The 27072-nt window shown below is 32.0% G+C and overlaps 1 protein-coding gene across 3 annotated transcripts in view; it reads right to left on the bottom strand.

Moving 5' to 3' along the window:
* Positions 1–4207: 4207 nt before the first annotated feature.
* The window catches only part of LOC124363072 (MRN complex-interacting protein), a 69391-nt gene continuing 46526 nt past the window's right edge, over positions 4208–27072 (bottom strand). For 2 of the 3 annotated variants that reach the window (XM_046818159.1, XM_046818158.1), the window contains exons 3-5: positions 11805–11873; positions 10251–10410; positions 4208–5721 (exon numbers count right to left, since the gene is read on the bottom strand). In XM_046818159.1, coding sequence (XP_046674115.1) covers positions 5213–5721; positions 10251–10410; positions 11805–11873 — 738 coding nt within the window. In that variant the 3' untranslated portion in view covers positions 4208–5212. Of the gene's footprint in view, positions 5722–10250; positions 10411–11804; positions 11874–18841; positions 19061–27072 lie in introns of those variants that run through there. The other variant, XM_046818157.1, reaches the window with a different exon arrangement.

Here is a 27072-nt window from a genome sequence, read left to right as displayed (position 1 = left end):
TTCAGCAGGTAACCTCCCACATAACTTTAAACTTATTTCTTGCACCTGACATACGCAAGAGATCCTCTTAGCAACATTAATTACCTTTTTCAGTACGTCTTGTAATGAGCAGTAAGTTCTACAATAGCTCACTTGTTCATATTTTTTAGTAAGTTTTTAGGACTTATAATAGATAAAAATTTAGCTTGGGATAAAAATGTAGATCATGTTACTAATAAGATGTCTACTGGTCTATATGCATTGCGACAAATGGCAAAAATTAGTAATTTACATACACTGAAATTAATATATTTCTCATTGATCCACTCACATTTAGCTTACAGAATAAGCATTTATGGAGCAACAACAATAAGCAATTTAGATAGGCTATTGGTCCTACAAAAAAAATCTTTGAGAATCATGAAAAATTTAAGATATACAGATTCTGTTAAACATATTTTTTCTGAACTTGGAATTCTGATAGTATATGGTTTACACATATTTGAATCAATATTTTATGTAAAACAATTTTTTGATCCGATACTAAAAACCAATAAACATACATATAATACTCGTTTTAATAGACATATCGATCAACACAATCTCGAATTTTACAAAAAAAAAACATATTACAGAGGTGTTAAATATTTACATAATTTACCAACAAAATTTATAATGGAAACAGGTCTGTTAAAATTTAAAAAAGAAGTAAAAGATTATTTAACTAATTTGTCTCTATATTCTTTTGAGAAATATTTCAATACAAAAACCGATTAATTCATTTAAAGAAGAATTGAAGATACATTGTTAAGATGTTACGATTTTTTTTACTTATATTTTAAAATTAATATTAGTATTTAGTTTTATTTCAGTGACGCTATTCTTTGTACCTTGTACATACGAGCCTCACAGCAGGAAACATCCACGCACTCTTTACACTTTCAATATCAACACAGAAATTTTCAACAATTTCACTTAACTGGGTACACTTTTCTCACTACCATCGTATTACAGAATAAAGTAGTTTGACTATTGACTATGACTATGACCATATATGAGCCTTGTGTTCATATTGACCTTTGATCCCAAAAGTCATCCAAGAGTTTTGCAAGTGATGCCATAAGTCATTCAAGAGGGAGAGCATTGCTTATTTTTAAAGCTTTGTGGTATGAATGGGAAAGATTCATTAAATTATTATAAAAGAAATTAAAGTTGTTCAAAATATTAGAATTGTAATTAAACACTTAAAAGTGTAATGCAAAACTTTTTTTTTTTTTTAATTTCTCCTGAATATGTTGTTTTATGCACTAATTTTGCAACTGCATATTAGTCCGGTCAATTTAGACATTGACCCTTGCAAAAATTCCCAGAGAAAGCTGAAAAATTTGCATAGATGTTAGGGACACCATTGTTATGAAATTGTGAAAAGTCCCCATCGACCCCATGTCTGCAAAATTTTTTATTCAAGGTCAAATTTCATAAAATGGGTTTTTATACATTTTCAGCGAAAACGATTAGTTTTGTGATAAAATATGCCACACAAAAATTGTAGATCATGCAATTATCTACAAAAATTTCCCTTACGCTTTTTTTCATAACGCTAACCATTTTTGAGAAAAAACCATTACAAGATTTTCTTACGCCGTATTGTCTATAAATAATCTATGTACACATTTCCATGCCACCTATGAGGTAGTGTACCTAGCGCGTTGTTTTTAATGTAGTTTCCACAGTAGGCCTATCCCACAGTATATTTCAGTAAAATTTAATGAATGTTTGGTTATTCTTCTTCTTTTCAGTCGTTGCACTCTTGTCAGAGCGGTCATTGTCGATCAGGTACAGCTTGAGTGACCAAGTTCCATTATACTTGGTTGTAAACATATTTTATCTGTCATTAATTATTTCTTCTTCTTCCTGTTTTCTAGTGCAGGTGGAAAGAAGCATGTGGGTTGTTTCCAATACATTATTGACATGCTTCCACCCCATTGTCCTGGGTCTAGTTGATTACCAAACCACACCTGAAACCTGGTAATATACACGATAAAAATGTTGGTGAGCAGAAGCCGCAGTTGGAGGGAAGCCAGCTAATTGCACAGGTGTTTTATTACGTGTTTGTTTTGCAAAAGATAAGTAACGTGATTTGTCTATGGAAGTAATTTTGTGGAGCTCCATATACAGACAGAAGAAAACAAATTACGTTGAAGATATAGTTTTCTGGTGAAGAGTTGATATCTTCAAAAGCTTGTGCACAAGAAATAAAACTTTATTTTTCAAACAATTAAAAATTTGATTTTTTTTACCCCTTCCAAACATTGCTGATGTTGTATCAAAGCCAGTCAAAGCACGTAAAACAGTATATGATTGAACCGACTGAATATCTTCTCGAATAATTGCTGCCGCAGTTTCTAGGAACTTCAATCGTTCTTCTTTGCCTTTAGGTTTTTTTTACTTTTCAATCCAAGCTTGATTGATTAATTATAATAATTACCAAGAAAATATACAAATGTTAATTGTCCTTGTTTCTCAGTAATAATGACTCTATTACCATAATTTAACTTCAATCGTAATTTAATTGTTCTGTTATCAACACTTACATTTGTACAAATATGTTTTAAATTCCTGTAACGTAAACTGGCAGTCATCACTACTTTCAATATATAAAAATATTTTCTCCATGGCGAGATTCAATGCTTCATCTTGAGGACGACCGACTTGGCCTCCAGTGGTCGGGTTTAAAAATGAAACAAAGCAATCATTATGGTACTTAGCTTCAGCAGCAACTAAATCATGTTCAAACCTATGCCTGTAACAATAACTTTTGCGGTGTCATCAGAACAAGACTGAGCTGCTTTCATAACTGAGTCTTTAAATGAAAGATTGTAACGTTACAAATTTTACGACGAGAGATTTCTGTGCTTGTTTCTTTTTGTATTCCTCATTCAAACTCATCACCGCAAAATAAACATAAATTTTTTTAAATAAAAAATATGACTCACTTACACGTGCTCTAGTACGAAGAGGACTTTTTTAGATGTACTAGCTAATTCCTCTTCATGTTGCCGTTTTGCTGCTGCAATTGTACTCTTTCGACTGTATTGTTTGTGACACTGCCACATGAATAAGTGTCACTGAATTTACGTTCTACAAGTAATCAGTAAATTGATCCCCCTCTTGAATACTCACGTTAATTAACGTCTTCATGCTGCAATCAACAGTAACACATTCACTTGAAGATCAAAGTTTAGAGCAAATAAAACAGAATTGCGACATATTTACATCAAAAAGTGAATACAGCACAAACTTTTAGCAGAGAATATTTTAAATAAGTACATGTTTTCACTACAAAGAAATTTTCAAGACTAACGGTGATGTAGATGCGACCTCAGGAAAGCAGGTAGACAGAACGGTCACGCGAAACAATGGAAAGGCAGGTAGTTGTTCAAGTGCACATGGTCCCTTAAAATTTAGAGACTCCGTTTTTTTTTTACATCATATTCTCAGAATTATCGGTCTATATGAATGTATTAGTCTTGCAGACTCATAGTTTTACTTATATTTCAATCCCAATGATGTCATAGGCAGCTTAGTCCTGCTTATTATGGACAATACAGCGTAAGATTTTGTAATTGCTTTTTCTAAAAAATGGTTAGTGTTATGAAAAAAAGCGTAAGGGCAATTTGTGTAGATAATTGTATGATCTACAATGTTTGTCTGACATATTTTATCATAAAACTAACCTTTACGCTGAAAAATTCAAAAAACCCATTTTTACGAAATTTGACCTTGAATAAAACTTTTTGCAGACATGGGATCGATGGGGACTTTTCACAATTTCATAACAATGGTGTCCCTAACATCTATGCAAATTTTCAGCTTTCTGGGAATTAATGCACGGTTGTACCTATTTTTGGGCTAAATTTACCAGACTATATGACAAAAATAACATTTTATGACCTGAAAAACTGGGTTCATATGTATGTCTGGACACAAAATTTGTTTTATTACCAATTTCAGTTGAAGTCTGTCATGTCACTCTTGTGGGTTCAAAAAGTTTACTTTGACTAAACATTTTAATTTTTTAATTAAAAAAATTTTTTTTTGAATTCCTGCAAATGTCTCTTTGTAGAAATAAGGTCAACATTTGTTTCAGATTTAAGAAACAACAATGAAAATACTGTTTTTCTATGCATTTTTGTGATCAGGATCTGCCAATCAATACAGTACACCATTCATTCAATACCATTTTAATTTCCCAACACGCAATACAGTACATGATTAATTCAATACCATTTTAATTTCTCTACATACTATATTATTAATACAACAGTTTTTTTTATTTCTTAATATAGTATATACATAAAAAATTCTTAATGTTACAGAATTTTACAATATAAAGTTATATAATATAATAGTATCCATTTTGAACTTGATTTGAAAATTTAGTAGAAAACTCAAGAACTATTTACCAGGGATACCAGCATATTCACTTAAAGAATTGCTAGGTAATATTGAATTTTGAAATATTAGGTGGGTATTACTAGACACAAATGAATTTAATTTAAATATTTATCTGTTTTTCAGTTTAAAAGTCTAAATGAAAGTGAATGGTTTAACTCATATCCTTATTAAGGAACAGGCATACAAAACGTTTGTTTTTATTGTGTATTATCATATTGAACTATAACAAGCATGATAATGAACAATTCAGTTTTTTCAACAAATTATTATTTTCATTAAAAAATATTTCTATATAATGATTGACATTGGACAAAAGATATTACAGTTAACATTTTTAGGAAATTTCATATTCTATAAGCATGTAAAATGCATTTTCTTTGGTAAACCCAAAATAATGTGTTTATATCTTTGACAATCGAGTAAGGATTGATGAAATTTCCCAATACAGGTTGGTAGGTTCCCAGGTATTTTGGAACTCTTCAAGGATATTTTTGTTTAACTTTGAAAGACTCACATTTTCTTCCCTTTTTCAAATTCTAGATCTTGAAGATTTCAACTGCTAAAAAACCAAATGGGTATTAATATAAAAAGCAAGTGACAAGCTGATTTCGGAAGGAAAATGCAGCGAGAGAAATTCGGATTCAAACCATTCAAATGAACTATTTATGATTGAGGAAACCTGATAAAAACTGTTGGTTTAGTCTACTGTGACTTTTTTTATGTAAAATATTTCAGAAAACTATATTTTACTGTTGTTGATCCAAAGCTTATTCTCTCAAAGAACTAGCAGGTCCTCGTGATTATATTGCTCATCTTCAACTAGTTCATCACCGAGATATTTGGCCCACTTGCTAAATTCGTTTTGAGCATCTGAATTTACTGGTTCTGCAGACATAACACTAAACTGGCTATTACTTCCTGTACTACCATCTTCACACAACTCAACGCTATAGTCTTGTTGTACAAAATAATTGTCATTTTGAGCACAGTTATAAGTGTTTTCCTTTATTTTCTTTGCACTTCCAAATTGTCCAGGACAGGAGAAACCTGAGTAGTCACTTGTCACTAATTCATTAAAATCAACATTGTAAGGATCCTCTTCTACCACATTTGTTTCAAAGTATTTTCTTTTAACATTTACATTGCTGTCAAAAGGTATAATGTTAGTCGCATAAGTATGATCCAAATTTTTACTTTCATAGTAATTTTGGTTTTCATTATTTATTTTTACATCATCCACATATTCGGACCACTTACTAGTTTTTGACGAAGTGGGTTTGCCTTCTGAAACAAAACATCAAAGCCTGTTAAATTCTCAGAATACATATAACATATTAACTAGATAAAAAAAATGTTGATGAATTTGGTTTTTTTTAACACAGAGTTATCAAAATTACTAATTTTGATCATAATGGCATATAAGAGGGCTTCCAGTAAATTGAAAAACTGTCCAAATCTAGAAAAGAATTCTTAATTGTCAAGTAGGTAGACACAATATTTGAAGAAGTTCAAATTCAAATTGTTTTTTTTTTTTTTTTTTTTTTTTTTTTTTTTAAACGACTTTTGATGAATTAACACTAATTTTTCATAAAAAAAGTTCTGAAAGAAGTAAAGGAGTTAAAAAATTCCCTTAGCACGCAAATTTTGGTCAGGCCTATGAATAGATTTAACATTTTGCAAGGGGAGCTTAACTAGTGGTCAAGATATATGCAGCAATGTTCTTGCCCACTGGAAGGAATGGTCTACATATTGAACATCTGTGAGGAATTTAAGGAGTTGCCTGTGAGATGTTTGCTGTATAATCACTGAACAAAATTGACATAAGACCTTCTTAAGCTGAACAAAATACTGTTGATAGGGCTTAATGGGCATAAAAAACATTGTAAATTCACTTGGAAATGTTTGTTTTAAACAAACAGGCAAGGTACAAACCTTGGTAGCATTCACCATAGATGTTCAAAATTAGTGTGATGAAATAGATTCTCTCAGCGAAGGCCAAGCATTGCACAGCAGTTAGATGATAACTTAAAAGAGCACTTTAAATACAAGTTGGCTTCCTATTCAGAGGCTAGGCTTTGTTTTGTTAACAATGTATAAATTCAAAACATATCTGTTAACAGCGTTTTTTATTCCTTCCCAATATTTTAACATGTTTGTATCGCTGTGACCGCTGGGGGGTCACAGGCCTTTATTATGGATTGAGTGACTCACCAATGGTCACACTGTTTATTAGAAATGTGTGTATCCTGCTCCATCGATAGGAGGATACACAACCATAGGTTGTGCAACAATGGTTTTCTAATTCTCTCCTAATGTTCACGGGCACTATTAATCACTCTAGAACATGTTCATTAATAAAAAGTATTTTTTTATTTTTGGACAAAATTGCATAGTAATTTTAAAAAGTACAATAATATTAGCCAATGCAAAGTGTTAATCGGCTTTCATTCCACTCATAAAACCTCTATGTAAGGAGCAAGAACATTAGCTGTAGATTAAGGACTATATTTGCTGCATGAGGTCAGCTAGCACGGGAATGATTTAATCACTTGGTGCTATACTTAGATCACGTATGTATTTAAACATTATAGGAAGAATGTGGCATTTATATTTGATACCTGCCCTTTGGAAGAGTGGGTTGCAGAAAGCTCAAGATCTACAGAATGCTTTCATCATGTAGCAACCTAATTTTAAGATTTATGATAATAAGAGTTAAGCAAAGCCTTCGATATGGTCGACCATTGCATCCTCATAGATAAATTAGGAAAATATGGCATCCGTGGACTCTTGCTGAACTGGTTCTGCTCATGCCTTGTTGGTAGAATTCAGTGTGTTAAAATTAAACATTGTGAAAACACCTACCAATCAGATTTTGTTGCTGTCAAATCCGGAGTACCTGAGGGCTCAGTGCTGGGACCCTTGTTGTTCTTTTGTATATCAATGATCTCCCAGACTATCTCATTAATAATCACAATATAGATTCATTTACGTTATCTCTCTTTGATGATGACATTTCTTTAATTTTTAATCACACTATGATTTTTTTCCAGTACCTTTTCACAGCCTCATCAAGACTCTCAGATTGTTTCTCCTTTAATAAGCTATTTTTAAATCTATCAAAAACGCACATAATTGCGTTGAGAATTTCATACTCAGAGGACATCAAATTTATGCCCACTAGTTTATCTAAATGACCATTGTGTTGATTGCGTACCTTCAATAAAATTTCTTGGCCTCCTCAGCGATTCTAATGTGAGATGGGACTCTCACGTAACAAAATTGGTTAAACAGTTGAATTCAGCTACATTTGCCCTGAGGTACCTTTCCTCATTTTCATCAAAAGAAGTTCTCAAACTGGGTTATCTTGGCTTATTTAAATCGAGGCTTAGATATGGGCTTGAATTCTGGGGCTATTGCAATGCAATACAGCATTGTTTAATAGAATTTTCTTCCAAAAAAGAGGGCTTTGAGAGTATGGGGCTTGAAGCAGCGGGCAGTTGTAGGGAGCATTCCGATCAAGTGTAATCCTTAAATTGGCTGGTCTCTTATTTTATCATACAATAATATTTCTTTACAAACATAAAAATTTTCAGTTCCTGATCACAAATATAACAGGAGACACAAAACGGATGTTATGGTAGTCATATTTAGATTAACTCTGTTACTATAAACTAAATACTATATTTTGGACCAAAATTGTTCAACTCAATTCCAACATATATAAACACTATAACAAGCCTAAAAAATGTCAAGTTCCATTTGAGAGCCCACTCGGCCAGAAGGGATATCTTTAGTCTTCAAGAGGTACTTGATGGGCCTATATGAAGTCTGCAAGTCAATCTGTAATAAACTGTACATACATATAATATCAGTAACATCAACTTTTTCCAAAATAATAGAAAAGACTATCCTGCAGAGACTTATGAATTATTTGAACCTCAACAACCTCTTAACAGACAACCAGCATGGATTTTTAAAGAAAAAATCTACAGTAACTGCCATAATCCAATTAGTTGAATATATTATTGACCAAATTGAAAGTTGTAATACAGTTAGTTACCAGTTTGTTCCTCGATTTCAGTAAAGCGTTTGACTGCATTGACCATGATCTACTGCTTAATAAACTACAACACCTTGGAATAAATGGGATACCAGGAAACTGGTTCAGGAGCTACCTCAGTGGGAGAAAACAACTAGTGGAACTGAAACACAATTTAAATGGAACAACTAGCAAATTTCAGTCTGAAACACTCACCATAAACCGAGGAGTGCCACAAGGATAGGTCCTTGGGCCAGTTCTTTTCCTCTTGCTTACAAACGATTTACCTAAGTGCATGGACAGGTTCTGCCATACAGTAATGTATGCAGATGATACTGTACTTAAACTAGCTAACACACATAAAGACCATCTTAAAGAAGAAACACACATGGCTTTCAACTTAGTTAAACAGTACTGCAACTCAAACAACCTTGTTCTAAATGAAAATAAAACAGTACAAATAACATACAGCACAAGAGGAAGGGAAATTGATGGCCTACCCACTGTAAAAGTGGATAAAAACACAAAATACCTTGGTATTACCCTTGACATGAACCTTAAATGGGATGCCCACATTGACATTTTATGTAAAAAACTCGCATCAGGCATTTATGTCATAGAAAGAATATATTGAACACCTGCAGCAAAAACTGCTTATTTTTCACTCTTCGAGGCCCACGTAAGATATGGCATTGCAGCATGGGGTGGAACAAGTAATCAAAACATGGATAGAGTATTTCTGCAGCAGAAAAAGGCAATGAGGAGTCTAGCAGGCATAGGATACAGAGACAGTTGTCGACATGTCTTTCAAGAACAAAAAATACTCACAATACCAGCACTGTATATTGGTGAGGTGATTCTACTGGTGGTATCGTCAAACAAACCAAAACTTGGAGACTATCACCAGTATAACACCAGAAATGCCTCAAACTTCTCACTCCCGTCACACCACCTCAGTCTATCAGAGAAGAAGCCAACTTACAAAGGAGCAGTCTACTTCAACAAGCTACCTGATCACCTTAAGTAAGTTACTGGAAGAGGCTTCAAAAAACAACTCCAAAAATGGCTTGAAGACCACCCGTTTTATTCAGAAAAGGAATTCCTGGAATGGAGAAATTAACTGGACAGTTTCTTAAGCACATACTCTTGTTTATAGTCTATAGTCTAGTCTTTAAAAACATAACTTTAGTAATATGCTTTTGCTTTTTGATGCCAACACCATTCTCTATGATTGTGTGAATAAAGAACTTTTTGATTTGATAAAAATTATATTTAGCATTACTCTTAAGTGTATTTCATTTACATGATGCAACTTGTATGTGTTCTGACTTGCACTAAAAACTGTAAAGTTCAACTGTGCCAATAAACAAGTACTATTGGGTATTAATGTTAGGACTGTTCTCTATTGAATGAACTTTTATGGTAAACTGAAAATACAGATTATATGTTTTCTTTTGATAAAGCGTTGTCTTAATTGTTGTTTAAAACCATCCTCAAAATGGATTTTTAACTATTTTAGTAAAGTGAATAATCTATAATATTCCCACTTCTGTTATTCTTTTAAATCCTTCATTGCCAATAATCCCTTTTTTTAAACATAAAGATAACACGCCACCAAGTTGTTCATTTTATATTCAGCAGAACAACTAGGACATCATAATTTTCAAATACTAAAAGTCTTTAAGATTAAGTAAAAAGAGTAACTGTTGTATTACTTATTTCCATGAATAAAAAATACAGAATGTAACAATACTAAAACAAAGCATGAACGTACTTGAAAATGAGGAGGTTTGTTTGTTTTGAGAGTTTTCAGGAATGTCTTCTGTCACTTCCTCCCATTGTTGTTCTATCTGGCTTTGTTCTTTTTCTCCCTTGAGGCCATTTAACTTCTGGGTGTGTACTCTGCAGTCTTTGCCCGAACCTCGTCCATATACCTTCAATCAAACATCACAGTCCAAGCAGGATTTAGTTGCATTTTCTCACTAAAAATTAAGAAACTATCATGTTGATAGAAATGGTATACACTATTAGTAGCAGTCACTCAAGAGAGGACTAGCAGTTAAGGAGTTAAAAAAATTGCCAAATAAATTTCTGTTAGCAATTAATTTCTACCACGTATTTCATTCCCACCCCGCCATGTTACTTTTATAAATATTAATTAACCCTTTTGGGACTGCCCGCACGTGATAGTCCGAAGGCAATGCAGACATACAGCTAACCATACTAGTTTTGCAAAGAAAGACAAGAGAGCGTATACCTGCTCACTTGCTGACTTTTGCGTAATTTCTCATAATGAAAGGATGATAGGATTTTTAAAATTTGCCATCGTTACATGTTAAAAAATGTTACGTTTTAAAAAAACCTTAAGGATACAGTTAAGCAAACACAAAAATTAAAAACAAATCAATATGTGGTGATTAACTCTCCTAAATCACGATTAACAACAAAACAGTTAGTTTGACTGTACTAGTAGTACAAAGTTAAAAATTTAAATTTTTAACAACACCCATTTAGACCAATTAATATTGTATTTATTGAGACAAATTAATAAAATTTGGTGTGGTATCTATTTTTTAATCATACATTTTTATAAAACAATCATAAATGCTTACTATTTTTATATGCTTTATTTATTTACATACAAAGTAAAACATTATTTAAGTATAATACGTTGCAAGAATAACTATTTCCCACAATTTAGTATATTTCATGCTGAATGTAAAGGGAATTAATCTTGAAAATCCATTCAAGTCTGAAGAACAGGCAAAAGTATGATGGATTTGTAGAAGATAAATTGCAGTAATTCGCAGGTATTTTTGGGAAATATTTTGAAAAAAAAAAAAAAAAAAAAAATAGTTGGGATTGAAAGGGTTAACGAGGGGGTTTAACCTTGGTGATGATTTCAGGAGCAATAATAAAATGTGAACCACAATAATCTTCAACTAAAAGGAAGAAAAATCACATTTCTGCAGGAACATAATTTTTTATTGTTGTAATGCTTAGCAATCAGGCAAAAATTTCAATTTCTTAATTATTTTCTGTATAAACATAAAAAAGTTTTTCAAACATTGGTCTATAGATTATATTGATCAGCGAATGTTAAATTGTAATTCAACTAAATAAAGAACATTATTTTAGACTACTTATTCTGTATATAATTCATATATCGCATATAAAAAATTAGGTCAGTCGGTTACAAACAAAATTGTTTTAGAAAAATTGCACTGACAAGAAATATTCAAAATTCTTGGCTTTATATCATAGTAGGCATAAAAAAAATATTTAATTACAATTTGGATTTATTTTGTTGGCAAATTAAGAAACTTACCTTCTTTACTGTTTGCTTTTCCCCACACACTTTACACGTCCACTTATTGGTCTTCTTCACAATATGACTCTAAAAGACACAAAATGAGGTATTTTATTTTATACAACACTGTATTATGATCGAATAAAATTTAAATATTATATGAAGTCCTACTTAACCCTTTGAGCATCATGCAGCAATACCATAGTTTTTATTTTTGCCAAACATGCCACAATTACGTATGATAATGCGTGTTCCAAGTGCTGTATATTTTGATTGCAAATATTTACAGAGTTTTGTATAAATTAGAACAATATGCAAATACAACAATGCGTTGAGAATAAAGGCAATGGAGGTAAAATTTTACAGATAAAATATATAAATAGATAATAATATAAAAGCTCACCAACAATGAATAAATATATACATTCATACAAATATAGTATTAATACAATACATTAACGATAACAACAGATAATAAATAAATTATAATACAAGATAACCAGAAAATTTGTAAATAATCACAGTTACAATGTAATTTCTTCTGATGTGAAGGCAAAGTGGAGAGGATAATGTGCGTGTGTGTTTTATTTTTATTTGTTGTTTAGAGATTGAATAATAGTTATCAAGTTACAAAATCGATCTGATGATCTTTTTTAGTTTTCACAGAAGGATGCAAAGAATGGAATGGAATGGAGATACCCTGTCAATGGAGATAAAATTCCTAATTTCAAATAATTTGTTCTGTAGCAGCTGTGGAAAAATTGTTCTGTAGACCTGAAGAACCAAAGAATTCTCAAAACAACTTGGTCAGCGATGCAGGAGAGTCAATGGTTCCATTGACGGTTCAGATTTGTTTCAAATGATAGAAATATTTATGAGCAGGTCATCATCAAAACATTATCAAAAGGAACCTTACACTAAATTGTGCCTAATTTGATACCCACAAGGCTCAAAGAGCAAATTGTATCAGTTCTAGACAAAATATGCATGTAGTGAGACTTCTACTCCACAGAAGCATATTCAAGGATTGGGTGTAGAAGAGTCTTGGGAGAAAATCAAAATGGAGTAAGCAGACAGGCCATTGATCATATTATCTTACTATAAGAAGCCCATTTAAGCTTATTAGCTCTACAACAAATAGGATATATGTGGTAATCAGGGATATGTTTATTACTCAGGAATAAACTACGGTCGAACCTCATCTAGCTATCACACGTTATCATGAATTTGCCAATTAGTCTAGAAGAAGAAATATTCAATATATTGTTTCTGCTCTTTTTAGAACTTTGCTCATTCTTTGTTTATATTTTTAAATGGATAGCAGCAACTGAAAGAGAAATCAATTTTATACTAGTCTGAATAAATTGTTTTACTGTATTCAACTTAAGCATTGTATACAATTTACATTGCCACCTTTACAATTGTATTGCAAACAGGACTATACATTTTAATTTCAGGAAAAAATAATCATTGAATATTTTACCTTAAGAGTCGTTTTCAAAAGAGCTAGTCTCATTTATTTCTGAAATTATGTCAGGTAATTGATGTCTCATTTTTCTGTTAAGAATTTGATAAATTGGTTTACATAAAAGGTGAATGAATACATGAATATTCATGATTAGACCTTCTGGAGTTTTTATCCATTGCCTGACATATACTATCTAGATGGATAGTTTGTGTCCATAGCTAGAAGTGTGGGAGACAGCACAATCTACTGTAGTTTGCACTGCTGGCCAAAGGTATCCGTGATCAGTCCTTCTAGAATATTCATCTCCTTTATGGTAAAGTATAAAATATTCCAAAACTTGTAATCACAAATGTCTCCATCCAGCAATGTAGGCTGCAGCAGCACCTTCATTAACTACTGACACACTTAAAAGCAGACACATCAGCTAGAAAATGTGTTGACTCTGTTGATAAGTTTGTGTGTACATGTAGCTACTTAAATGAATCTGTAAATTGACTTTACTTTACAGCACCTACCATGCATTTATAATGTATACTCCTTTCTTTAGGAATAGAATATCTCAGTATGAAGGGAATTTAAGGTAATATAACTATATATGATTATGTTTCAATACATTACGTCTGCTATCAGCAGCTGTGGCAGAAAGGCTGCATATACTTGCAACAGATATGCTATTAATAATTTTGTATACATTTTTCAGGCTATTTCAGTTATTGTTGTAATACTTACACTTCACTGAATACTTTAAGAATTTATCAATTATAACATTTAACTAGATTGTATTATAATGATCCAATACAAGACGGTGTTTTAACCCTTTCGATTCCAGAAATGTATAGCAAATAGCTCCTACAATCCCAATGACTTATTGCAATGCATAGCTGCTGAATGTCCTAGCAATATTATGCCTATTTTACAAATCTTTGTAAAAAAAATTATTTTTACTTAGTGTTCGACGAATTTTTAAGATTTAAACTTCTTTTTATTTCAAATTGTTTTTTTACTTATATTTATGTGAAGTAAGCTATAGCAAAATATGGTACTTTGGTATAAATACTCACCACACCCAAACAGTAAACGCTGTGTAAGACTTTGGTTGATCTGCTTATTATAGCAGTGTAGAGCAATCTTTATTAGAGAAATATTAGAACATTTTACTATAGAAAACCCCACCTGCCCCTAATGCTTGGTCAAGACTGAGTGGTCTATTACTATACATTGCTACAACAATGCCTTTTATGGTGCTTTGGTATAAATACTCACCACACCCAAACAGTAAACGCCTTGTAAGACTTTGGTTGATCTGCTTATTATAGTAGTGTAGAGCAATCTTTATTAGAGAAATATTAGAACATTTTACTATAGAAAACACCACCTGCCCCTAATGCTTGGTCAAGACTGAGTGGTCTATTACTATACATTGCTACAACAATGCCTTTTATGGTGCTTTGGTATAAATACTCACTACACCCAAACAGTAAACGCCTTGTAAGACTTTGGTTGATCTGCTTATTACAGTAGTGTAGAGCAATCTTTATTAGAGAAATATTAGAACATTTTACTATAGAAAACCCCACCTGCCCCTAATGCTTGGTCAAGACTGAGTGGTCTATTACTATACATTGCTACAACAATGCCTTTTATGGTGCTTTGGTATAAATACTCACCACACCCAAACAGTAAACGCCTTGTAAGACTTTGGTTGATCTGCTTATTATAGTAGTGTAGAGCAATCTTTATTAGAGAAATATTAGAACATTTTACTATAGAAAACCCCACCTGCCCCTAATGCTTGGTCAAGACTGAGTGGTCTATTACTATACATTGCTACAACAGTGCCTTTTATGGTGCTTTGCTGTTACAATAGTTCCGTGTTACTACTTTTCCTTCGCTGTATAAGTGTTTGTTAATGACGAGTGATCTGAGTTCAGAAAAGTACCGATCAGAAATGCCCCTAGCCATCAGTTCAGGCTTCGGTGCCACCCGGCACTCCTGGCGGAAAAAGAACCACATCTCTCAAGGTAGTAGTACCTAAATTCAAGCTCAGGTTACGTAATACAATCTAGAAATTGAAGTAGATACAATAATTCTACAGGATTATCATTTGTTTGTTTATAGAACACTTTTTTCCCCCAATAAGGATCTAGTCGGTATAATACCAAAATTTTAAAAACTATGCACTTGGTCACTTTATAAAAATATATTATTAAAAATGAGCATATACCAAATTTCAATAATTTGTGTTACAAAATACATAAAATATGGGATTTCTTTACAAATTGATGTATGTTTCAGAAAAGTAGTTTACTAAATGACTAGTAAAAATTAAACTAAATAAGACTATCATGAAATTAAAGAACACTTATGTAAAAGAAGCATGTGAAGAATAATACTAAAAGTAACAAAGTAATAAAATCAAACAACCATGCAATGCCCAGTGAACAATAAACTGTGTAGATTTTTGTCATTTACAGTGTTTTACACTTAGAAGCATTGCTAGGTGTGATGCCACCTATTATACCTTCTATAGCATGTATAAAATATTGTATGAAATTTAGATTATAACATTATTAGAAAGATTGATAATCATTTTGATATACCATATGTATAAGTTTCATTACGGTACGTTGGCTGCAGTCAAGGGTGTACTCAGCTTTGGCAGGCCCCGGAAAAAGCTATTCGACCGGACCCGTCATGTCCTGCTACCACGCCCCCATCAATCTATAGGCGTATGGAGGAGGCCACCCTCCCCCTCGAAAACATCGGTCTGAGTACGGGCCTGGCTGTAGTATGATATGCGGCCACCACAACAATTAAATAACGAGCCAATATCGATCATGAATAAGCTACCAAATACAAAAACATTCTAATTAAAATGAAAATTCTTGGAGTATTGGAAATATTTTCAATTAATACCACTAGTGAATTACAAAGCGAATTCTAATATTAATTTAATTTAGTGAGGCATTTTATTTGTGAAGTTGCCTGACGATGGAATCCTCGATTCTGAAAGGCCTCGCAAAATTAAATTAATATTGGAATTTGTTTTGTAATGCACTAGTGGTATTAATTGTAGTTATAGTTATTACAATTACTTTTTGCAAGTGTTTTATAGTGTATTAAATAACAATATTGTTTTAAATTAGGCTAAATAAAACAAAGTAAAATTACTTGTCTGTAATGACTGTAATGTCATTGTCATTAATGTAATGTTATTTCAGTAATGACCACAAGTATAGTGGCAATGAACATTCATTATTTGTCACAAGCTGTCAGATATGTTTATTGTTCAAAGAAGTTTTATACTGTTTTGTTTGTTAAATTTAATAAATACACAATTTAGATAGTTTTTAATAAATCATTAAATGATTACCGTACTTTTATAGATATAAAAACATAGCTGAACTTTACTATAGTATGAAATGGCAGAGTACGATTGGCAGACCCAGTTTTTGATGCTGATTAGTATAATCATCAATAGATAATATTCTTATATTGAATACGAACCAATCAATCTATAGCAATGCATATATAGTCATAATAACAATCGTGTTTGAATTTTAAATAATTAGTTTTTAATATGTAAAGTGACTATCTCATAAATAATAAAGAAACCATAATAATCAAACAATCAATTAGAACAGAAAATAGGAAACACTCATAAATAATAACAACACAACAAATATTTACAATACAAAATAGGAATGTTTCAGAACTATTTGTGTTTTCTACTGAGTATCACTGATTAACACTTTCAGGAAATGGTTAAAAGCTTTCTCTCCAGGAAACCATACCTGTCTTCTGTACAAACACTCACAGAGATGATCTGTAAACAGGTCGGTTAGTATGCCACTTTTTAAACTTCATTTCATGGCCCTTCACAAGCTTTCAACTGTTTGAGTATTAGCACCAGTTGCCGAGTCTTAAAAGTTGTAATTACGGTTGACCATAATATGCACAAAATCACATTCACTCTATCCAAAATATGCTTTCCTTACATCTGTGACAAATGCGCATCACACCAACATCTTGAAGCCAAGAAAAATATGTTTTCACCTTTTAATGCAATTTCATTAAATTTTTTAAAGTTGACTGTAATTTTGAATTTGTTTTAGGTTAACAACATCGATATTGGTAAATAATATTACTTAATTATAACTTTGATATAACCAACCGATACTGCTTTTTGAACAATAACTAACTTGTATAAACTATAAACACTTTTTTCATATAATAAACGTACTTTCTTTTATAGGTAATAACAGACAGTCGAAAGCTCGTAGAGGACAGTGAAACGAAATTTAAAAAGTGGCAGATCATCTCTGTGAGTATTTGTACAGAAGAGAAGTACGGTTTTCTAGAGAAGATATTTCAACAACTTCTCGGAAGCGGTTAATCACTGATACCCAGGAGAAAAGATATTTAAATAATTATGCATATTTCATATTTCCTGTTATAAATGTTTGTTTGATCATTAGAGCTCATTTATTATTTATAAGATTACCACTATGAGCATGATATTAATTATTTTAATTTAAAATATGATTGTTATTATGACTATAGGTATGTTGAAATGATTTATAAACATATTTGATAAATTGAATATTAAGTATCGATGATTGTACTAATCGATGTATAAATAAGGTATATCAGTGACTGCGATATTATTTATTTGTGGAGTTGCCTGACTATGAAACCTTTGGAATCGAAAGACCTTGTCCAAAAAATAAACGATGAAAGTGTTGTTAACTACTAGTTTAAAATTTTTCCAATTGCTCAAGAGTCTTCAATTACACAAAATGACTTTTTATTGTCTGATAAAAGTGTTTCCAGTTGATTTAAGTTATTTTTCAAATTATTAAATCAGTATCGACTATTATAATTTAGTATTACTGTTTGTCAATATCAATATAAAAAACTGGGTCCGCTTATCGTACTATACCTGGTATAACCTTAATTTAGTTTGATATTTTGTTGTTATATTGTTCAGTAGTTTATAAAATAAAAAATATTAATGATTCGGTTGATGTGGTAGCCTCTTATAATGCAGCCGAATACATACGGATATTAGGATTTTACGAAGATACAGTGAACATCAGTGTATACAAACATTAGGATCAAAAGGTTAAATTATGTATAATCATTATTTGGCATAAAACAAATTAAAAAACAAGGTTATTAACTTGCAATTCAACTTTGAGATTGTCTAGTAGGTAAAACACTATGCTTAGCCTAAATTCCTTTGTGTTAAGTAAATCTGATCTAATCTATTGGTAAGCTCTTTATTATTAATTAACTTGAAATTATCATGATTTATACACATCTAATTCTAAAATAAAATGCAGTTCAAATTTTTTTCAGAGCATAAAACAAAACGTTTATTTTTACGCAGACCTAGGCTATATAACAAAAACTTATTACCCTGTTTTTGTGAAGCATAAATAATTAATTTCAACTATCAAGAAAACTCAAGAAATGTCATTTATATCTTAGTTGTCACTTTTGGAACACACTGCAAACCCCACAAGGCCTAATCTTAGACAAAATATAAAACATAGCTTTGAGCAAAAGGATTAAATGAACTAACCTGGAATGTTTCACAAGAGAAACATTTTAATACATAATGTTCTTGAGGCATTTTAGACCAAATTAAATAACGAAATAATGCTGAGTGTGAAATTTTGTTATAGGTTTAATATCTACTTTAATAAAGAACTAAATTATTCCTAAGCAATCACATACAAACTCAACAAACAAACAGCATGTCCCTACAAATCATTCATCACAAAACCTGAAAACGAAAATCCAAATTAATGCTGATTATGATGAACCTCTCGTGTTAGTAGTGGTGGGAATAACTGAATGAAAATAAACTGGTTAGTTCGGTTTATTTTATTTTAAACCGATTAGTCGGTTATTTTTGCTGCATCCAGTTAAATTAGTCTATAGACTAATTTTTCTACCGACTAATTTTTCTATAAGTTAACTGATTGTGCAGACTTAGTCTGTACTTGAATTAGTCGGTGATTCTGATCGGTTATTTTAAATTAGTCTTTAGATTAGTTTTTCTACCGACTAATTTTTTCTATAAGTTAACTGGTTGTGAAGACTTAGTCTATATTTGAATTAATCGTTGATTCTGATCGGTTATTTTAAATTAGTTTTTTTTTAGATAAGTTTTTCTACCGACTAATTTTTCTATAAGTTAACTGGATGTGAAGACTTAGTCTATACAGTATTTGAATTAATCGTTGATTCTGATCGGTTATTTTAAATTAGTCTTTAGATTAGTTTTTCTACCGACTAATTTTTTCTATAAGTTAACTGGTTGTGAAGACTTAGTCTATATTTGAATTAATCGTTGATTCTGATCGGTTATTTTAAATTAGTCTTTAGATTAGTTTTTCTACCGACTAATTTTTCTATAAAGTTAAACTTAACTGGTTGTGAGACTTAGTCTATATTTGAATTAATCATTGATTCTGATCGGTTATTTTAAATTAGTCTTTAGATTAGTTTTTCTACGACTAATTTTTCTATAAGTTAACTGGTTGTGCAGACTTAGTCTATATTTGAATTAATCGTTGATTCTGATCGGTTATTTTAAATTAGTTTTTAGATAAGTTTTTTTCTACCGACTAATTTTTCTATAAGTTAACTGGATGTGAAGACTTAGTCTATACAGTATTTGAATTAATCGTTGATTCTGATCGGTTATTTTAAATTAGTCTTTAGATTAGTTTTTTCTACCGACTAAATTTTTCTATAAGTTAACTGGTTGTGAAGACTTAGTCTATATTTGAATTAATCGTTGATTCTGATCGGTTATTTTAAATTAGTCTTTAGATTAGTTTTTCTACCGACTAATTTTTCTATAAGTTTAACTGGTTGTGAGACTTAGTTCTATATTTGAATTAATCATTGATTCTGATCGGTTATTTTAAATTAGTCTTTAGATTAGTTTTTCTACCGACTAATTTTTCTATAAGTTAAACTGGTTGTGCAGACTTAGTCTATATTTGAATTAATCGTTGATTCTGATCGGTTATTTTAAATTAGTTTTTTAGATAAGTTTTTCTACCGACTAATTTTTCTATAAGTTAACTGGATGTGAAGACTTAGTCTATACAGTATTTGAATTAATCGTTGATTTCTGATCGGTTATTTTAAATTAGTCTTTAGATTAGTTTTTCTACCGACTAATTTTTTTCTATAAGTTAACTGGTTGTGAAGACTTAGTCTATATTTGAATTAATCGTTGATTCTGATCGGTTATTTTAAATTAGTCTTTAGATAAGTTTTTCTACCGACTAATTTTTCTATAAGTTAACTGATTGTGCAGACTTAGTCTGTACTTGAATTAGTCGTTGATTCTGATCGGTTATTTTAAATTAGTCTTTAGATTAGTTTTTCTACCGACTAATTTTTCTATAAGTTAACTGGTTGTGAAGACTTAGTCTGTACTTGAATTAGTCGTTGATTCTGATCGGTTTATTTTAAATTAGTCTTTAGATTAGTTTTTCTACGACTAATTTTTCTATAAGTTAACTGGTTGTGAAGACTTAGTCTATATTTGAATTAGTCGTTGATTCTGATCGGTTATTTTTAAATTAGTCTTTAGATTATTTATTTCTACCGAATAATTTTCTGTAAGTTAACTGGTTGTGCAGACAGTCTATACTTGAATTGCTCGTTTATTATAATAAGTTTATTTTTATTACTGAAATATCGTTCTTTAGCGATTAACTTTCGTGATTCGTAATTAAAATAAATTATAATTTTGCAATTTTAACGGTAATTATCTTGTAGTGTTATAAATGATATATGATAATATAACATTTTAAAATGTTATGACTATAACGTATGCACAGGAAAAAGTAATAATACAATTACAGAATTTCGTTTTTCAATTATGGTTCTGCCAGTGCGGGTTTGCTTGGAATTTTTTGATTGTATATTAAGGTCCAAACTCAGACCGGGTTTTCGTACAATTTCTTCCGGAGCCAGTCACACGTCTATATGAAGGGACTGTGTCTGGTGGGGGGACACGACGGTGCCCGACCAAATATCTTTACCAGGGCTCACCAAAGCTAAGTACGGCCTGTGAGTAAATTGGCCGCGCCGCGCCGCGTACCTGTCTCAACAGGAATGGTTCATTCCCCCACCACCCCATGCCTAAAATGTGGATTGAATTTAAAAGGTAATCGGTTATTCATTCGACTGAAATAACCGATTGACGACAAAAGTAACTGACTGGTTAGTCGGTTATAAAATCCATTCGGTTATCCCATCACTACGTGTTAGTACAGCTGTTCAATTTGTTTGTTTTCTCGTATTCCCTCCAATTCATTAGCAACTAGCAAGAGGAGTCAGCTGACCAGTACCTAACCCACTTTAAGATCAGCTGACTTCTGTCCAGAAATCGGAATTGGAATTCAGTGCTGTCAGTTTTTATTCCTATACTGGCTTGATTTTACATTTAACGTGCGTCAATGCATGCTATATATAATACAAAGTAAAATAATTTAATTAAGCATGCAATGCGAAGGGGCTTGCTTTATATTACCTTGGTTATAGTTCATAGTCAATAGTTTTCTAATATTCTACTAAATTAGTATACAAAGGATAAATTCACATTACTACCAATAGTTAGGGGCGTTTCAAAGAATTCATTATACGGTTGAGGGAAACAGAAATTAACCTTAGTATTTTTAAGTTTAAAATAGCTTTTAATACTTAATTGTACATCAGCTTATATATTTTTCAATACTGTAAATGTGTTTTTGCAACATTCATACCACTTAATATTGATGTAATTTTAAAAGATTTTACTGATATTCTTTGCTTCTGACAACAGATAAAACAACTTAAAATTGTTATACTAATGTGTCGACCCTTAAGTAACTACGAGAAGAGGTATTAAAATTAATTCTACTCATGTTTCGAGCACCTAAAAATTGTCTATGGACATCATTATTCCTCTAGCAATCATTATCTTTGGAAAAAGCAAACTTCATTAATATTAAATATTTAACAATGAGTAGCATGATAATTTATAATCGCACTTTTATCTTCAGGACAAAATCCTGGGATCTGGCGTCCAAAAGTCGGCGAAGAACTTATTTTAAAAGAACTCTTTCCATTTTTTTACATCAGAGACACCTAGACTACACAAGAGCTCTGCCTGGTTTACATAGCAGACATCCATTGTAATCTAGACGAAGATGATATTCTCATTTCTCATCAAATTCCCAATTGAGTGCACCACGATGTTTTAGACACGATTCCAAAGCACGGCTCGGCGGTGCAACCAAGTATTTTATACGTAACATAGCTGTGGTGGGAAGGGTTGATTTGATGCAAACGTTGAGTTTACCTCCATTTCACCTTCCGCTTCCAATTTCATCAGATTTCAGACGCTGTGTTTCTTTAAGCACACACAGAACTGCTGCTGCGTTATAGTTAAGTTTTTCTAAGAATTATCTCTGAATTAGGATATATGTATAACTAATTATGTAACTTATGGCAGAAATTGCTATTGTGAGGGCAAGTATTATACTTGTACCATCAGCATAATGGTTGACGGAATAATCTACAGTCTCAAGGTTAGAAAATCAGATAAATCATTTATGAAACTAAGATAAAAGGAAGACCCGATATCAGGCCTTTGAGAACATGGAAAAAATTAAACCTTTTCAGAATGCTGTATTTCATAATTTCTTTATTTTCAACAGCATATCCAATCCACAATAACTACAAAATGAAGGTTTTTTGGTTAATTTCTAATGAATACAATTGCAGGTTATCTAAAGCAGCAGCCAATAAAAATAAGAAACTAAGTGCTAGATATATTACCACAGGTTATGCCAAAGGTAAATACAATAATAGTCTATGTTTCAATACTTTAAGGTAGAAATCAGACCAACATAACATTGAATTGTACATCACTGAATTAAATAATATATAAACACATCAAATGGTGGAAGGAACAAAATCATCTATCACATACTAAGTTAACTAACCTAGATAAGTAGTAAATAAATAACATATCAGTAAGTTCAAAAGATTCTTATGACAAGAAAAACAATGTAACAAAGAAATTGTATAAACTAGTGCAGACCTCAATAGATGAAAAGCAGTGGACATACATAACTTAGTAACTAGAATTCTTAAAATCAATAAATAAATAGAAAAAACAACAGAAATATTATAAACACAACAATACATATATATATCTGGAGATAACACTAATAAGTAGACAGAAATCACAGAACATACTAGATATGACAATACTAACTAACTTATGCAACAAAATCTGGATTAATAAGTGATAATAGATAGGCACAACGTTAACAAATATTATCTGTGGTAGCTGTTTATGAACCAGGGACCTCTTAAAACATATAACGTGGGGTTAAAAAAGTCCATGATCTCATGTAATCGGTTTCCACGCCGCTGTGCTCTCAACGTCGTGCTGTTGGCCATATAAGATGACTAGGAAGTTGACCTCGAGAAAAGGGTCCTAGAACGGGTGCCACTAAAGAGCCTAATGCTGACTAATTCAAGGAGAGCGGGTCAGTCAATTTCCGTATTCAGTAGACAAAAACTCAACGTCATGAATAAACTGCTTGAACTCCAGAGTTTACAGATTTAGCATCTTCACCATCACATCAGTTTGGATTTCAAAATATCTAAAACCCAGCTCCGCTAGACAAAGGAAACGTGTCTGGACTTTGTCCAGCTCTTTTCGAAGGTAGAGTTGATAGGGTGACCACACAGTACAGCACTACTTCATGTGAAGCCGAACAAGTGTACAGTATAGATCGTAGAATTGGATTACCATAGTTACCTAATCGGTTATTCAAACTTAGGGGAATTGACAGCATCGATTTCTTGACTGATATGACAGAACAATCATAAAATAAAGCCAGTCCCGTATTTAGTAATTGTGCGCCCCTGTGTTATTAATCGTTCACTGTACCCCCACCCTCCACACCATCACCATTTATCCATTTCCATAAATCACGAGCCAGCCTTGTACAGTAACACATCCAGATGGGCCAAACGATCTATGCGCGCGGGCCACGGTTGGCCGCTTGATCAGTGAACAAGGAGAGGTACGTCTTTTCTAAGAACATCGGGCTTTCCCATAGGGCCCATCCCTTAAGAACTTCCCGTGACCCAAGGAAGCAGGGGCTGGCTGTAATATGTACTGATTTATTCAGTTATCAAATGGAAATCGATCAGTCAGAGTTGTTCAGTTACAGTTTACTTATTGAGTGATATAATATTGGATTTATATTGGTAACATCATGGTAGTATTAGTGTAATAGTATAGGTGTACTTTGAGTTGGTCGGTCTTCAACAACGGATATTTGACTTCAGTCAAAATTAAAGGAACGTGTTCGTGAAATAATTTATTCAATTACAAAGTTTATACTTGTTTATGAAGCGTGAAGTTGTTATAATAAAGAATTCAGCATCCCCATATGAAGAAAACGTGAAAGAACTACGGCAGCTGTTGGTGTACAGAACGGGTATTTCTCAAAAATAATAATAAATTAAACAAGTTAAATGAGAGTAACAGTACATTAAACAAGGTTTAAGTCTGAATAAACGGATTTCTGTGAAAAAGTTAATAACTAAACTGGACGACTTCAACAAATGCGTCATTTTCTTTTTAAATGAGCCAACTTTAAAAAACAAAAAAAAAAAGACATTACAGATTTACTTGGATAAAATAGCATCCCTTATAGTAATGACATGTTTGTCCCAGGACTTTACAGATTGGGTTTCTTACATAAACGCTACCTATTGGGTGAGATAGAACAAAAGTAGGCCGTACTATTTTAAGACTACCCTTTCATCACGACCTGAAAGCTATCGAGCGGCCTTTTAAGGTCATATCGCCGCCATAAACATAAACTGCATTTTTTTCCAAGTTGAGAAAATTGTAGAAGAGAAAATATCCCACGTGGGAACTCTTGATTAAGTAAACAATTGTACACATGTTAAGAGGGTCAAAGACACATATCTTACAAAAGAAGGCAACATCGACGATCTTACGGAATCACTTGTCATCTCTCTGGGTTGTGATTCGGACTCAGCAGAATCTGACGGTGACGACATGAGCGGGATCAAGGAAATTCAATAACGAATCTAAATCAAAAATTAATATGAAAGCGTTTGTTTGTTTATTAGTTCAAATGGAATAATGTTTTTATTTGAATGTTTTCAGTAATTCTGCAGTTCATAACAATGTGGATACTAATTTATTTAGTTTTTGATTGTGATGCCTAATTTATAGAGTTGTATATTACCTACAAGAAAAAGCTGGAACGAAATCAATATTATTAATAATAGTCTTCTTTATCACAAGTAGAGAGTTTCGGCAGTTCAGTGCTTTTAAATCAACTACAGAATGACAGTACGTAGGTGAGGTCAATGTTTCGTAGATGGCTAGCAGAGCCTCGGCCGCGCATGCGGAAGATTTCTTGGCGCAATTGTACATTAATTTACACCTTACACATAACGCACAAAACTATGATTATTATACATTTTAAACATTTTTATTTTGTTGTAATCAATAAATAATTATAATGGCATTTCTTTAACAATTCATTGTTAGTTTCAAAGTTTTCCTAAATAAACCATGAACAAATCTAGATAATTTTTAATTAGTCCTCTTTATATTCATACGATTATAGCCAATATTAACAATAATTATAGTAAACAAAATTGTTGGCCTTCAAAAGTCTCTCTTTGAATTTAAAAAATGATATATAGCTTTCTTAAGTAAGGCAAGGCTTATTCTAGCTTGCATATGGGTAAATCGTCAATCACTCCATAAAAAATTAGACTGTTTGCTATCTAAAAATATGGTACTATACCTTGAAAAACAGTTCTAAAATATTGTAGATGTTCACTACATGTTTCGAAAAAATCGTTTCATCATCAGATGGTTAAAAAGTTCTATAAATGAGGTGGAAGCTGAAGAGCTGCTGTTCTATCTGCACATAGGTTTCGAGATTCAGACCTACACCCCGATTCTGCAAGGTAAAATATGTAGAAATAGTTTTACTTTATTTTAAAAAGGCCAGAGTACAGATCGAAATATTTTAAATGGCTTTTTAGTAAGCAATGCATTTTTAACCTGCCATAGCTGGTCTAAAGCCCTTATGAGAAACATTTGTTGACCACCTGATAATGAAACGATTGTTTCGAAACATATGATGAACATGTACAATATTTTGGAACTGTTTGACAAGGTATAGTAGGTACTATATGTTTAGTTACCTACACAGTTTCGAGGCTACAGAACAGGAATTCTGTTTGTTATGTCTGATTCAACGCAAATCACTGCTGCTCAAACAGATCGAATGTAAATATTTGAAATTTGCTTCTTAGCAAGCAACTTTTAACTTTTAAACCTGCCATTACTGGCCCAAAGCTCTCATGAGAAATTGCCAAATATGTTTAAAAACCGTTAATACAACTTCTTTTTGCAATCCTGGACGCGAGCAGGCCGCGCATGATCATTGCAGTCCCGCCTTTAACAGTCTGGCGGTTTACGTGTGTTATTAAACATGCGTGATATATTAACATCTGTTCGATGAAACCGGTGTTAAAATCTAAGTTTCGAATAGTGGTTAACAAAGTTAAACACCCAAGATAATTACTTTAAAACTTCTTGACATTACCAAAGCGGAATTCTGTTTTAACCACCAGATCAACTATTCTGTTTTGTTATACTTAGTTGAATAAAACTTTATATTTTACTACTTATTCAACTAACTGAATCAATCAGAAAATAAGCAG

Source organism: Homalodisca vitripennis, chromosome 5 (assembly GCF_021130785.1).
Source record: "Homalodisca vitripennis isolate AUS2020 chromosome 5, UT_GWSS_2.1, whole genome shotgun sequence".
Classification (NCBI taxonomy): domain Eukaryota; kingdom Metazoa; phylum Arthropoda; class Insecta; order Hemiptera; family Cicadellidae; genus Homalodisca; species Homalodisca vitripennis.
Note: the sequence above shows the minus strand (reverse complement) of the source record. Positions and strands in the feature narration are given on the sequence as shown.